At 39.2% G+C, this 16567-nt stretch overlaps 1 protein-coding gene across 1 annotated transcript in view; it reads right to left on the bottom strand.

Moving 5' to 3' along the window:
• Nucleotides 1–16567, bottom strand: part of LOC117519330 (tetratricopeptide repeat protein 39C-like) — a 125085-nt gene that overhangs the window by 27721 nt on the left and 80797 nt on the right. The window contains 1 exon segment of the mRNA XM_034180685.1: nt 2557–2671. Coding sequence (XP_034036576.1) covers nt 2557–2671 — 115 coding nt within the window.

Below are 16567 nucleotides of genomic sequence, written 5' to 3'. Positions count from 1 at the left end.
CATATACAGCAAATGTTTTGATTTGTCAAACTTATCCACATCAGACATTGTGTAAATGTGCATTCTATTTCTAAATTGTTTAGATCTTTGTTATCATATACACACTATTATTATTATTATGTTATTATTACTTCTATTTTGTCACTTGATTTTTAAATGGACCACAATAGAAATTAGTGTTTTCACTTTCTTGTGTCATCCATGTATTTTTTTTTATTATATTATGTATTTACATTGAACTTATTACCTAAAAATCATGCACACATGCATACATGTACACAGATGCCACTTGGCATTTAATATATAGATGATTTACCACCCGGTTCTAGAAGAATCTGCTCTATGCTCTGCAGGCAAAGCAGAACTGGTCACAGAAAAAAAGCTTATGTCTTTTGACCCCATACTGATATGATGGCATACAGTTTTAACTTATGGTTAAAATTTTAACCAAACTAATTTCAGACAAGTTATTTAAATTAACGTCATTTCTGAAGTTTTATAAAGTGAAAATATCAGATATATGTTTTAGTTTTAAAGTAATGCACTAATTTTGAAGGTTTTAGTGTGGACATGCTGTGTCCAGGTGCATTATGGGTAATCTCAGTACATTCACGACAGAAGAAATGCATTTGAGACGCTTTGATCAGGCTCCACATGGACAACAGCATAAAACTTTGTATATTGTGCCTAAAACTCTCGTGACTATATTCTCTAGGTTTATAGACATTGTTATTGTGTTTGTTTTATCTAAAAATGCCAGAAGAAGCTCAGGTTGCTTGTCCATTATTTTCAATTGGAATCACTGCAATCAATTCCTGTTTGCTCTTTTGAGTCCTGCTTATGTCAAACACTGTCTGTCATCTTTGTTCCAGAGTAATATATATAAGATGTCTGAATTTCAGATTGCGTTTATTAAATTCCACGCATCTTAAACGTAGCAGACACGGATTATCTGGAATTTTGTTTTGGCAAGTTTTCAGGGTCTCTACTGCCATATACTGGCCAGTAGTGTTCATGGCAGTATGAGCGTCTGGATGCCAGTAGATGGCAGTGCTCTATTTATTTTGACCCTGGTTATATCAGATGACTGTCAAATCACAACTTGACTTTTTGCCTTTTTGTAAATGGCTTTTTTTTTTTTTTTTACAAATAAAAAAAAGGCATATATGTAAACACCAACACACATCTCACATTAACATGTTGGTTTTTTACACAGAATGAATGAGTCAACCAATCAGTGTTAGCAGAGGCTCATTTACCCATAATCCCTTCAGCATCGGTCTGTGTTTGTTACAAAACTTCAAAATTAGTGCAGAATTAAAAGATCTGTGTTATATTTTAACTTTGTACAAATGACAGACTTGACATTAATGGAGTTATTCTATCCAGAATAATATGATGATTATAAATCAAAACCATAACTCAAAACTGCTTTATTTTTCAAGGCTTCTGCCTCACTGCAGCACGGCTGTATTCGGTTAAGGAATGTTGGCTTGTTGTTGTTGGTGTGTGTGTGTGTGTGTATATATATATATATATATATATATATATATATATATATATATATATATATATATATATATATATAATATATATATATATATATATATATATATAGAGAGAGAGAGAGAGAGAGAGAGAGAAGAGAGAGAGAGAGAGAGAGGATGAGAGAGAGAGAGAGAGGAGAGAGAGGAGAGAGAGAGAGAGAGAGAGAGAGAGTTGAGCTTAGCTCCTCTCAACTGGTTTGTATGTCACATGATATTGATCATTTGTCCCATTTGCAATGTTGTTCCATTTATTGTGCAATTTTGGTTACGTATGTTTTGCACCATTGCATGCTGTGACCACCTTAATATAAAAACATGATGTATCGCATTTGCGTGCATGTAGCAATCAAGCGTTGACGGACTGCACGCTCACACTAGCACTCTCGCAACCTTTGACACGGTGATGGCACTTAGTTTAAAAACAAAGATGGCGGGGTTTGTTTTGGTGACAGACGACGAGTTGAATGAGCTTATTGATGGTGCTCATTCTTCAAACACACACATACAAAAAAAAATCCAGTATGTCGTAAGACATCAGGAGGAATTTGCAGTATTCGCTGGGACGTCTCTAGCTGAAGCAGAAGTGCTGTCGGATGAAGAGCTCGAGAAATTTCTCTTGAGATTTTTCGCTGGAGTGAATTAAAGCAGACGGCAGTCTGTACATGAAGAAGTCAATACATGGCATCAGGTACAGACTACATCGTCATTTTAAGATCATGAGAGATGTTGATATTACCACTGAGCAATTTTGGATTGGACTGCTATGTAAAGATTGTGTTTGGAACCTCTTTACCTCAAAAGACCAGTGATGCACATCAAAATGTAAAGTCCCTTTTCTCTTGTTTATAAATTAATAAAATATCAAATGACAAGGATCTATTTTAGGTGTTTTATAAAACAAAGTTTTTTTATTTGTGCACTGAGTTGAATGGAACATCTCATCTTTCACCTCATGAAATATTCTTACCATTGCACTCAAACATTCACTATTTGCACTATTTTGTATTACCTGAGATCTCCTGCTTGACGAAGGAAAGCACAGCGAGGTACACCTGACAGTCAGCAACAATAATCTGTCTCTGCAGGCGATCCACAACCACAATGCCTGATCTTTGGGAATCCATCTACAAGACACAAACAATTGCACACCCATAACCTGTAAGTGGTTTTCTCAGTTGCTGGCAGCTAAACACTGATAGAGTTTCTTGAATGCCAGGAAAACGTTGCTGCTAGTTTCTTAGTTGCTTGATTACAAAAATAGTTTGAGTACTGTTGGCATGAGGTCACTGCTGCTACCATCATTAGGCCTTAGAATGACAATCTAAAGTGTAATTTGAGCTGCAGTCCTCATTGGCTGTGATAAGCTGTGTAATACCCTACAGAGAAACATGAGAAACAATAGATGAGGTTTTTTGACCTGTTTTTCTTCACCGTCTTCATCTTTAAATAGTTTTGTTATGTACACAGCTTGGTCTTGCTGCTCCTCACCAGCCAGCCCCTTTTCTTTCCAGTATTTTACAAATACTGTATGTAGACCGGCGGCACGGTGGCTTAGTGGTTAGCACTGTTGCCTCACAGCGAGAAGGTTGTGGGTTCAATTCCCGTGGCCTTTCTGTGTGGAGTTTGCATGTTCTCCCCGTGTTTGCGTGGGTTTCCTCCGGGTGCTCCGGTTTCCTCCCATATCCAAAGACATGCGGGTTAGGTGGATTGGAATCTTTAAATTGTCCTTAGGTGTGCGTGTGGGTGTGTATGTGTTTGTTTGTCTGTTTGTTGCCCTGCGACAGACTGGCGTCCTGTCCTGGGTGTACCCTGCCTTACGCCCTATGACTGCTGGGATAGGCTCCAGCACCCCGTGACCCTTGATTGGACTAAGCGGTAGAAGATGGATGGATGTATGTGGACCTGAGTTTAATTCCCAGTCACACTACCTGTCTGTGTCCTTGGAGAGACACTTCATTTTGTCTGTCCTCATTCACCCAGCTGCAAACAGGTACTGGTCTTGGTGAGGGATGTAACCTGTGTCAGACCAGTATGTTATCCATAGGGAGCTTTAGATTCTCAAGTGCTTTACTCTAGAGAATTTGGGGGCAAGCACCGGCACCAATAGGCCTCAGGGCCTATATAGGACTTACTACATCTTCTTACACATCACTCCTGATACCCTCTTCTAATTTTTACATGCACACTCCACTCTGTGATCCATTTCTGCACCCACATCTCCATCTTCAGCTAACGCTGATCCTAAGTATTAAAAGTATTTAAGTAATTTCATTATTTCTCTTTCTATTTTATTTTCTATTTTCATTATTTCTATTTCTCTTTACACATTCACTTCTTAAACCTGCACCCGAGTTCACAAAGAATCTCAGTCTTCTCACAGAGCTCCCAACATAGCCTAAAGATTCCTAGCCAGGAATCTTACCCTAAAAGTGATCCAGGAAGTGTCTGAAAGCAACTCTGATCAAGAAGTGTATAGAAACGTTAATCTTTGTGAGGTGGGGTTGGCCCCGTTGCTAGGTATGATGCAGTTTTATAAGAGCTGTGATTGGTTGTCACAAATGGGAAAGAGGGGAAAAAAAAACAAATGCACTCTGCGCTCCTAGTTATAAATGGACAGTAAAATCAACTGATCATACAACCCCTGGCAAAAATTATGGAATCACCGGCCTCGGAGGATGTTCATTCAGTTGTTTAATTTTGTAGAAAAAAAGCAGATCACAGACATGACACAAAACTAAAGTCATTTCAAATGGCAACTTTCTGGCTTTAAGAAACTATAAGAAATCAGGGAAAAAAATTGTGGCAGTCAGTAACGGTTACTTTTTTAGACCAAGCAGAGGGGAAAAAATATGGAATCACTCAATTCTGTGGAAAAAATTATGGAATCACCCTGTAAATTTTCATCCCCAAAACTAACACCTGCATCAAATCAGATCTGCTTGTTAGTCTGCATCTAAAAAGGAGTGATCACACCTTGGAGAGCTGTTGCACCAAGTGGACTGACATGAATCACAGCTCCAACGCGAGAGATGTCAACTGAAACAAAGGAGAGGATTATCAAACTCTTAAAAGAGAGTAAATCATCACGCAATGTTGCAAAAGATGTTGGTTGTTCACAGTCAGCTGTGTCTAAACTCTGGACCAAATACAAACAACATGGGAAGGTTGTTAAAGGCAAAAATACTGGTAGACCAAGGAATACATCAAAGAATCAAGACAGAAAACTTAAAGCAATATGTCTCAAAAATCGAAAATGCACAACAAAACAAATGAGGAACGAATGGGAGGAAACTGGAGTCAACGTCTGTGACCGAACTGTAAGAAACCGCCTAAAGGAAATGGGATTTAGATACAGAAAAGCTAAACAAAAGCCATCATTAACACCTAAACAGAAAAAAACAAGAATACCATGGGCTAAGGAAAAGCAATTGTGGACTGTGGATGACTGGATGAAAGTCATATTCAGTGATGAATCTCGAATCTGCATTGGGCAAGGTGATGATGCCGGAAATTTTGTTTGGTGCCATTCCAATGAGATTTATAAAGATGACTGCCTGAAGAGAACATGTAAATTTCCACAGTCATTGATGATATGGAGCTGCATGTCAGGTAAAGGCACTGGGGAGATGGCTGTCATTACATCATCAATAAATACACAAGTCTACGTTGATATTTTGGACACTTTTCTTATGCTATCAATTAAAAGGATGTTTGGGATGATGAAATCATTTTTCAAGATGATAATGCATCTTGCCATAGAGCAAAAACTGTGAAAACATTCCTTGCAAAAAGACACATAGGGTCAATGTCATGGCCTGCAAATAGTCTGGATCTTAATCCAATTGAAAATCTTTGGTGGAAGTTGAAGAAAATGGTCCATGACAAGGCTCCAACCTGCAAAGCTGATCTGGCAACAGCAATCAGAGAAAGTTGGAGCCAGACTGATGAAGAGTACTCTTTGTCACTCATTAAGTCCATGCCTCAGAGACTGAAGCTGTTATAAAAGCCAGAGGTGGTGCAACAAAATAAATGAAATGGAGGAATATTTTGTGGACTGATGAGAGTAAAATTGTTCTTTTTGGGTCCAAGGGCCGCAGACAGTTTGTGAGACGACCCCCAAACTCTGAATTCAAGCCACAGTTCACAGTGAAGACAGTGAAGCATGGTGGTGCAAGCATCATGATATGGGCATGTTTCTCCTACTATGGTGTTGGGGCTATATATCACATACCAGGTATCATGGATCAAATCAAATCAATTTCATTTATATAGCGCCAAATCACAACAAACAGTTGCCCCAAGGTGCTTTATATTGTAAGGCAAGGCCATACAATAATTACGTAAAAACCCCAATGGTCAAAACGACCCCCTGTGAGCAAGCACTTGGCGACAGTGGGAAGGAAAAACTCCCTTTTAACAGGAAGAAACCTCCAGCAGAACCAGGCTCAGGGAGGAGCAGTATTCTGCTGGGACTGGTTGGGGCTGAGGGAGAGAACCAGGAAAAAGACATGCTGTGGAGGGGAGCAGAGATCAATCACTAATGATTAAATGCAGAGTGGTGCATACAGAGCAAAAGAGAAAGAAACACTCAGTGCATCATGGGAACCCCCCAGCAGTCTACGTCTATAGCAGCATAACTAAGGGATGGTTCAGGGTCACCTGATCCAGCCCTAACTATAAGCTTTAGCAAAAAGGAAAGTTTTAAGTCTAATCTTAAAAGTAGAGAGGGTGTCTGTCTCCCTGATCCGAATTGGGAGCTGGTTCCACAGGAGAGGAGCCTGAAAGCTGAAGGCTCTGCCTCCCATTCTACTCTTACAAACCCTAGGAACTACAAGTAAGCCTGCAGTCTGAGAGCGAAGCGCTCTATTGGGGTGATATGGTACTATGAGGTCCCTAAGATAAGATGGGACCTGATTATTCAAAACCTTATAAGTAAGAAGAAGAATTTTAAATTCTATTCTAGAATTAACAGGAAGCCAATGAAGAGAGGCCAATATGGGTGAGATATGCTCTCTCCTTCTAGTCAGTCCGTCAGTACTCTAGCTGCAGCATTTTGAATTAACTGAAGGCTTTTCAGGGAACTTTTAGGACAACCTGATAATAATGAATTACAATAGTCCAGCCTAGAGGAAATAAATGCGTGAATTAGTTTTTCAGCATCACTCTGAGACAAGACCTTTCTAATTTTAGAGATATTGCGCAAATGCAAAAAAGCAGTCTACATATTGTTTAATATGCGCTTTGAAAGACATATCCTGATCAAAATGACTCCAAGATTTCTCACAGTATTACTAGAGGTCAGGGTAATGCCATCCAGAGTAAGGATCTGGTTAGACACCATGTTTCTAAGATTTGTGGGGCCAAGTACAATAACTTCAGTTTTATCTGAGTTTAAAAGCAGGAAATTAGAGGTCATCCATGTCCTTATGTCTGTAAGACAATCCTGCAGTTTAGCTAATTGGTGTGTCCCCTCTGGCTTCATGGATAGATAAAGCTGGGTATCATCTGCGTAACAATGAAAATTTAAGCAATGCCATCTAATAATACTGCCTAAGGGAAGCATGTATAAAGTGAATAAAATTGGTCCTAGCACAGAACCTTGTGGAACTCCATAATTAACCTTAGTCTGTGAAGAAGATTCCCCATTTACATGAACAAATTGTAATCTATTAGATAAATATGATTTAAACCACCGCAGCGCAGTGCCTTTAATACCTATGGCATGCTCTAATCTCTGTAATAAAATTTTATGGTCACAGTATCAAAAGCAGCACTGAGGTCTAACAGAACAAGCACAGAGATGAGTCCACTGTCTGAGGCCATAAGAAGATCATTTGTAACCTTCACTAATGCTGTTTCTGTACTATGATGAATTCTAAAACCTGACTGAAACTCTTAAAATAGACCATTCCTCTGCAGATGATCAGTTAGCTGTTTTACAACTACCCTTTCAATAATTTTTGAGAGAAAGGAAGGTTGGAGATTGGCCTATAATTAGCTAAGATAGCTGTGTCAAGTGATGGCTTTTTAAGTAATGGCTTAATTACTGCCACCTTAAAAGCCTGTGGTACATAGCCAACTAATAAAGATAGATTGATCATATTTAAGATCGAAGCATTAAATAATGGTAGGGCTTCCTTGAGCAGCCTGGTAGGAATGGGGTCTAATAGACATGTTGATGGTTTGGATGAAGTAACTAATGAAAATAACTCAGACAGAACAATCTGAGAGAAAGAGTCTAACCAAATACCGGCATCACTGAAAGCAGCCAAAGATAACGATACGTCTTTGGGATGGTTATGAGTAATTTTTTCTCTAATAGTTAAAATTTTATTAGCAAAGAAAGTCATGAAGTCATTACTAGTTAAAGTTAAAGGAATACTCGGCTCAATAGCGCTCTGACTCTTTGTCAGCCTGGCTACAGTGCTGAAAAGAAACCTGGGGTTGTTCTTATTTTCTTCAATTAGTGATGAGTAGTAAGATGTCCTAGCTTTACGGAGGGCTTTTTTTTATAGAGCAACAGACTCTTTTTCCAGGCTAAGTGAAGATCTTCTAAATTAGTGAGACGCCATTTCCTCTCCAACTTACGGGTTATCTGCTTTAAGCTGCGAGTGTGTGAGTTATACCACGGAGTAAGGCACTTCTGATTTAAAGCTCTCTTTTTCAGAGGAGCTACAGCATCCAAAGTTGTCTTCAATGAGGATGTAAAACTATTGACGAGATACTCTATCTCACTTACAGAGTTTAGGTAGCTACTCTCCACTGCTGGGTAGTCCATCAGAGTAAATGTAAATGTTATTAAGAAATGATCAGACAGAAGGGAGTTTTCAGGGAATACTGTTAAGTCTTCAATTTCCATACCATACATCAGAACAAGATCTAAGATATGATTAAAGTGGTGGGTGGACTCATTTACATTTTGAGCAAAGCCAATTGAGTCTAATAATAGATTAAATGCAGTGTTGAGGCTGTCATTCTCAGCATCTGTGTGGATGTTAAAATCACCTACTATAATTATCTTATCTGAGCTAAGCTCTAAGTCAGACAAAAGTTCTGAAAATTCACAGAGAAACTCACAGTAACGACCAGGAGGACGATAGATAACAACAAATAAAACTGGTTTTTGGGACTTCCAATTTGGATGGACAAGACTAAGAGTCAAGCTTTCAAATGAATTAAAGCTCTGTCTGGGTTTTTGATTAATTAATAAGCTGGAATGGAAGATTGCTGCTAATCCTCCGTCTCGGCCCGTGCTACGAGCGTTCTGGCAGTTAGTGTGACTCGAGGGTGTTGACTCATTTAAACTAACATATTCATCCTGCTGTAACCAGGTTTCTGTAAGGCAGAATAAATCAATATGTTGATCAATTATTATATCATTTACTAACAGGGACTTAGAAGAGAGAGACCTAATGTTTAATAGACCACATTTAACTGTTTTAGTCTGTGGTGCAGTTGAAGGTGCTATATTATTTTTTCTTTTTGAATTTTTATGCTTAAATAGATTTTTGCTGGTTATTGGTGGTCTGGGAGCAGGCACCGTCTCTACGGGGATGGGGTAATGAGGGGATGGCAGGGGGAGAGAAGCTGCAGAGAGGTGTGTAAGACTACAACTCTGCTTCCTGGTCCCAACCCTGGATAGTCACATTTGGAGGATTTAAGAAAATTGGCCAGATTTCTAGAAATGAGAGCTGCTCCATCCAAAGTGGGATGGATGCCGTCTCTCCTAACAAGACCAGGTTTTCCCCAGAAGCTTTGCCAATTATCTATGAAGCCCACCTCATTTTTTGGACACCACACAGACAGCCAGCAATTCAAGGAGAACATGCGGCTAAACATGTCACTCCCGGCCTGATTGGGGAGGGGCCCAGAGAAAACTACAGAGTCCGACATTGTTTTTGCAAAGTTACACACCGATTCAATGTTAATTTTAGTGACCTCTGATTGGCGTAACCGGGTGTCATTACTGCCGACGTGAATTACAATCTTACCAAATTTACGCTTAGCCTTAGCCAGCAGTTTCAAATTTCCTTCAATGTCGCCTGCTCTGGCCCCCGGAAGACAATTGACTATGGTTGCTGGTGTCGCTAACTTCACATTTCTCAAAACAGAGTCGCCAATAACCAGAGTTTGATCCTCGGCGGGTGTGTCGCCGAGTGGGGAAAACGGTTAGAAATGTGAACGGGTTGGCGGTGTACACAGGGCTTCTGTTTAGGGCTACGCTTCCTCCTCACAGTCACCCAGTCGGCCTGCTTTCCCGGCTGCTCGGCATCTGCCAGAGGGAAACTAACGGCGGCTAAGCTACCTTGGTCCGCACCGACTACAGGGGCCTGGCTAGCTGTAGAATTTTCCACGGTGCGGAGCCGAGTCTCCAATTCGCCCAGCCTGGTCTCCAAAGCTACGAATAAGCTACACTTATTAGAAGTACCATTACTGCTAAAGGAGGCCGAGGAATAACTAAACAGTTCACACCCAGAGCAGAAAAGTGCGGGAGAGACAGGAGAAGCCGCCATGCTAAACCGGCTAAGAGCTAGTAGCTGCGCTAAGCTAGCAGATTCCTAAAAACACACAAAGTGAATAATGTGTAAATAATTTAGAAGTGATTCGGCAGAGGGAGTGCTTTAGTTAAGGCACGTGAAGATTACACTGTGAAACAAATCGTTATCTAGGTAACTAGATCAATCTAACTGCGCATGTGCCAGCAGATGTGGACATGTTGAAATGAGCAAACTGCTTCTCATTCATGTCATTTCATGACTGTACGCCTGTGACCATGGGTCATCTACAGAGGAACAGTCAGATCATATTTGTATTGTTCACTTGATAAGAGGGATTCAGTATAATGCAGTGTTCTTATATGGTGTGTGATTTTATTTTATTTTTTTAAATACATCCTTCCTGATATCAGGCAGTTTCCTGCACCTTTCACAGGCCAGCTCAGTGATAAAGTTTCTGACAGGCAACAAAGGTTTTTGCAAAAGCATGGGTTTGAATCTCGTGGGTGACATGCATTTTTTATTTTCACGGCAGCTGCACGATGTGTTCGCACTGTGTTCAACATGCAAAGAATATCTCTTTCCCCTCTATCTTTCCACCATCTTGCCCATTTCAGACACTCTTAGGCTTCTTAAAAGTCCTCCTCCCTCCTCTTAACACCTTATGAGCTCTCTTAAAGGGCTTTCACACCAGTGTCGAGGGAGTCGCAAATCGGTCTAAAAAGGATTATTTTCAATGAGGCGATTTGCTTGTTTTTGAAAAACAAAGCTAAATCAACGCTTCGCTGGGAGTGCACGTTGCCGCTTGTCGTCAAGCTGCCGTTCAACCCAATCCAACTTTCGCCGCTGTGAGCTGTGATGTAGCTTTGCGATGTCCAACAGAAACGAGGCATCAGGCCAAAACAAGGAAGACTAGGCCCTTGGGCAAGGTCCTTAATCTCCTAGTTAGTCCCGTTGTGTAGTGAGTACCTTGTATGGCAGCACCCTCACACTGGGGTGAAAGTGAGGCATTATTTGTAAAACGCTTTGAGCATCTGATGCAGATGGAAAAGCGCTATATAAATGCAGTCTATTTAAGGGTACAGTGTAGAAACGCATCACAGAACTGCTCATTCATACACAGGAGTTTCCTGAAGAAAATCCTTGCAAACATTTTTTTAACCCCAAAATTAATTTCTGATTATTGTAAAAAAAAAAAGCTTCTTACATTAGAACATTAAAATAGCTAAATAAATAAATAAATTCTTTAGCAACCCTTCATCTGTAAATTAAAACCATACTTGTCTGTTGTTTCAGATGAGATGATTTCTTGATTAACATAAGGAACCTTGAACATTTATTTTTAGACAAATAAAATAGCATGTAAATAAATGTGTACATTTTTAAGTCTGGTCAATGTTCATATCTGCATTTCAAACAGAAAAAACAGACACTGTAAATCAATATAAATGTTTATTATAAATGCAACAGGAGATGATTTCACATTGGCTGCAGTGTGATTGTAAAGTAGAATTTCTTAATGTCACATAAACCTCATGATTAAATCAGTTTTAATTCAGATCATTTCAACTTTTAATTATGCCAGAATGTGTGATTGCCTTTAATGCTGTGATCAGGACAAAGTAATTTCTAAAATTTGAATTTGACTAGTGAGTGTGAATGTTTTAAAGTTGGACACAGTAGGGACAGTGCTTCAACCTGTGCAAATGTCTTTGACTGAACTTTGACTTCATGGACATGTTTAATGATCCATTCATTTAATGTTAAAATATAAAATGAAACAGCTTGTTAAAAATAATAAAACAGTTGCTGTTTAAAGAGCCTTTGTTTTATTTAGATGCAGGTGTTGGTTTGCTGGACATTTAACCAGATGAAGGTCTCTTCTACAGCTTTGACCTCTGGTGGACTTTTTGTAGACAATTGTGTCCCATTTTGAAGAGCAGAGATGTTTTCTTCGTACTGGACTTCATGGTGTTCAGCTCATCAATGGAAGTTTTTGAAGTGTGTCTGAATTTAAGTTGCCTGCACAGCAAATTTCCTGACTGTGGGACAAATAATAATAAAAAAAAATTAAAATATAAAGAAACACTGAACAGTAAAAAAAAAAAAAAGAAAAAAAAAAGAAAGAAAGAAAGAAAGGAGACCCCCCCCGAAAAAAATCTAACTTATTTAAAGTTTAGCTTTTTGTAGTCTCAGAAGTAAAAAAAAAAAAAAAAAAAGCTGTCGCTTTATTTGGTAAAAATAAAAATAGTCTGAACAGTTTACAAATTAAAGCGCACACTTTCATGAGTGCCACTAGCTTAGTTTATGACAAGCTAAAAGTGGATGTTCTCATTTTGGCCGAACAACTTTGCACAGTTTCTGGGGATTCTGTGTTAGTACAAGCCCGCGGCCGACGTGCTTGATGAATTCCTGCGCAAAAAGTAGTTCCCAGATAACTGATAATGAGTATGTCACATCTACATTAATTCTAAAATTTACCAGTAATAAAATTACAAAGATAACTGAAGTTTTAAGAGTGACCGTAATAAATATTTAAGAAACTTAAAGTTTATGAGCAACTTCACCTGTTATTGTTCAAGCACATTGTAAACATTAACACAATGAAGTTTGATGCGGAAGAGTTCAGAAACATACAATTGGCATGATCTGATTACCATTTCCAGTTGTCAATGAAAGACTTGGGTGTTAACTTTATGTTAATGTTAGAACAAGAAACTGCAGTGAAAGAGATCTATGTATCTGGGAAGAGACACATTCTGTGTGTTGTCACTCCAACGAGAGCAGCACACTGAGCAGTGTGGAGAAAGAAGTCCGGTGAGCTCAATCTATGGGTGCGAGCTATCCCAAAATGCTAAAATAGCAGAGATGTCGGCCCAATGAGCGGCACTCTGAGCAGGGTGATTAAAGCGTTAGTCTAGCAATAAACCTTCAGCAGTGCAATAATGTCACGTTTTATTTTTAAATTATTCTCACCTCAGACTAAGCTGCAGACCTAAGCTCCGTTGGTCAAACTGGGTGTTTGCATATACCCAAAAGTGAGGAATTTCAGATTTAGTGGGTCTGCTCCATCACCACAGCTCCGTGTCTTCCTCTGGCCCAGAATGAGGCCCGAACTCCGGTTCCTCCGTGCGGCTCTGTACGCTGTCGCAGTTCAATCAATACCCCACCAAGTTGTCAGTCTTACCTTGGCTCGGCATCACTCTGACAAGTAGCTGAAAGAAAGCTTCTCCCAGCAGGATGATGGGAGACTTGTTGTACTGCTGTTTTTTGTGGTTCCACAGACGATCGCTCAGCTTTTTTGAATTGTGTAAACAGCCAGAGTGTGACGTAGCAATCTACACCCCCCCCCTTACTGCTTCTGATGTGATGCATCTGATGTCACTGACGTGTTGAGAAGTGTTAACTGCCGCGTCTGACGCTTCCGGTCTGAAAGGCCCTTAAGAGCAACTTTTAGCCTTAGGATGCTTTTTGAACATGGGCCCTGATCTTCACTGAAACTTAAATATTCTCTTCTTTCTGTACTATTCAATCTTCTGTCTGTCAAAGCACTTATCCATTCTTCCAGCTTCCTCATTTCTAGAGCTGCACAACACAATAGTATCATCTGCAAAAAACATGCACCAACCAGAACGGTCCTTTTAAAATTATTATTAAATTTTAACTTTTTCACAACAGGACCAACATACAGACAGTAGACATAAAGCATCTGGTACCACTTGACAAAGCAACAACAACAACAAAACAGGGGATTTAAAAGGAATTCCAAGACAAGTCAAACAAAAAGGACAGTCGGTACAATTGTCGGTACAGTTGGCTCATTGGGAAACCACCCCTTCCATTAAAAGGTTTGAAGGCATTAAACACACACACACACACACACACACACACACACACACACACACACACACACACACACACACACACACACACACACACACACACACACACACACACACACACACACACACACACACACACACACACACACACACACGGCTCATAGCGTGGGACTGCGTACAGATTCTGGCCAACATAGGGTAGAAAATGAAGTACCGTGAAATATGTAATGTAATATACCATTTTCAAAGGGTACTGTCTGGAGTATTAACCTGTTCAATGTGGAGACACAGCTGAATCAATATTCAGAGCACAAAAGAAATGCATTTTTGAAGATTATTGGACCATACTTTGACTTGCCTACTTCCTTAAAACTAATACTTTTCCAACAGCATGTCTGTATTTCTGGTCCAGTGCAAGATGTATAAAAATGTGAAGTACAGCAACAGAGTGATTTGTTGGACCTGTTAGCTACTGCTCAAAGTGTTCAAACCAAGATGTGTTGTGAGCACCAAACAACAGTGCACTCTATCTCATGGCATAGTTCCAAGCTGCTTCTCTAACAACTGGAATGTTATGGAGCGTGACATGCACAGATCATGACGCACCATATCTGTGCATCATTAATGAACCTGATATCAAATACATTCAAAGAAACAGATGACTAAATAGTAACTACATCTTAACTATGCCTTAACTTAGTGACATTCCATAAACAGCTTCCCTGCATCATTGGTATGTCACCTCTGGCGTACAGGTTTTTGTGACATACTCTGGAACAGGAAACAATAAATAAGTGTACATGTTTCCATGCAACAACCCACATATTTGTAGAGAATGCCAGAATCAGTCACCCTGAAGAACATGGCAGGATTTCCCTACAAATAAGATACAGCAGCAAAGCTCAAAAGTTGTGCAATTATGTCTCATCAAGCAATGCTAAATGGAATCTTTTCCATTATTCAGATGGTATTTTATCACACGTCTTCACTCAGTCGTTCCTCTGTGGCATAAAGCTAAACAGGTCCTCCCATGTGGTGGTTTCTTCTCTGAGCCTTCTTTTCACAGTCTTTGTCCAGATCTTCTTTGTGTTTATCATCAGTCTGATCCCGCTGTACTTTCCAGTGTCTGGAACGTCTCTCTTCTTGCAGATCGGCAGATGCACCCTATTCCTCAATTTCTCTGACATTTTCTGCTGCTTGTAGAGCTTCAGAAAATATTGATTCCTAATTGTTAAATCTCTGCTACACTTCTACTGGTAACGAATATAATGAATTCATTTTTGTTCTTCAACTGTAACAATTGAAATATAATTAATACTCGTTAATTGTGTCAATGAATGTTAGATTAACCTTAACATATATGATATAAAAGCTTCCTATTTATAACAAGGTAGGATTATAAATGCAAAGTTAGCACATTACTGTAATAATGAATATTTTAATGAAGGAGGTACAGTTAATAATTAAAAGAGGTACTGTATTCCAGTGTATTTTATACAGTTAATGAGCGTAACATTAAACACCTGTGATAATTACTATCTATATGAAATTATGCCAGCCGAGTCTAATGAAATAGCTGTCACTGGAGCTTTTGAGGATACAAAACAGAAATGGTCTAAAACTGAGTTCCACAGTAGATAAATTAAATGTGTTATGTTTATTCAGCCTGTGTCTTCTCACCTGCTCCATGGCTATCATCATGAAATAACAAAGAGCAGTGCTTTCGTAAGACCCAGAATGAGACAAACTGGTGATGCTTTTTTTAATGAAGTCTCTGATATAACGTGGGAGTAAAAACAGATACAGTAGTGTTCAGAATAATAGTAGTGCTGTGTGACTAAAAAGATTAATCCAGGTTTTGAGTATATTTCTTATTGTTACATGGGAAACAAGGTACCAGTAGATTCAGTAGATTCTCACAAATCCAACAAGCCCAAGCATTCATGATATGCACACTCTTAAGGCTATGAAATTGGGCTATTAGCAAAAAGTAAAAAAAAGTAGAAAAGGGGGTGTTCACAATAATAGTAGTGTGGCATTCAGTCAGTGAGTTCATCAATTTTGTGGAACAAACAGGTGTGAATCAGGTGTCCCCTATTTAAGGATGAAGCCAGCACCTGTTGAACATGCTTTTCTCTTTGAAAGCCTGAGGAAAATGGGACGTTCTAGACATTGTTCAGAAGAACAGTGTAGTTTGATTGATTAAAAACTTGATTGGAGAGGGAAAAACTTATACGCAAGTGCAAACAATTATAGGCTGTTCATCTACAATGATCTCCAATGCTTTAAAATGGACAAAAAAAAAAAAACAGAGACGCGTGGAAGAAAACAACCATCATATCATGGATCAGTTTGGATATGTCAAAGTACTTGAAGAGGTCATGTTGCCTTATGCTGAAGAGGACATGCCCTTGAAATGCCTTCGCAGATGTGAAGAAATCATGAAAAAAACTGTGGTTATACAACTAAATACTAGTTTAGTGATTCACAGGATTGCTAAAAAAGCAGTTTGAACATAACAGTTTTGAGTTTGTAGCATCAACAGCAGATGCTACAAATATTGTGAACACCCCCTTTTCTACTTTTTTTTTTTTACTAATAGCCCAATTTCATAGCCTTAAGAGTGTGCATATCATGAATGCTTGGGCTTGTTGGATTTGTGAGAATCTACTGAATCTACTCT

Source organism: Thalassophryne amazonica, chromosome 10 (genome assembly GCF_902500255.1).
Source record: "Thalassophryne amazonica chromosome 10, fThaAma1.1, whole genome shotgun sequence".
Classification (NCBI taxonomy): Eukaryota; Metazoa; Chordata; class Actinopteri; order Batrachoidiformes; family Batrachoididae; genus Thalassophryne; species Thalassophryne amazonica.
The sequence above is the reverse complement of the archived record's forward strand: the minus strand, read 5'-3'. Positions and strand labels throughout refer to the sequence as shown.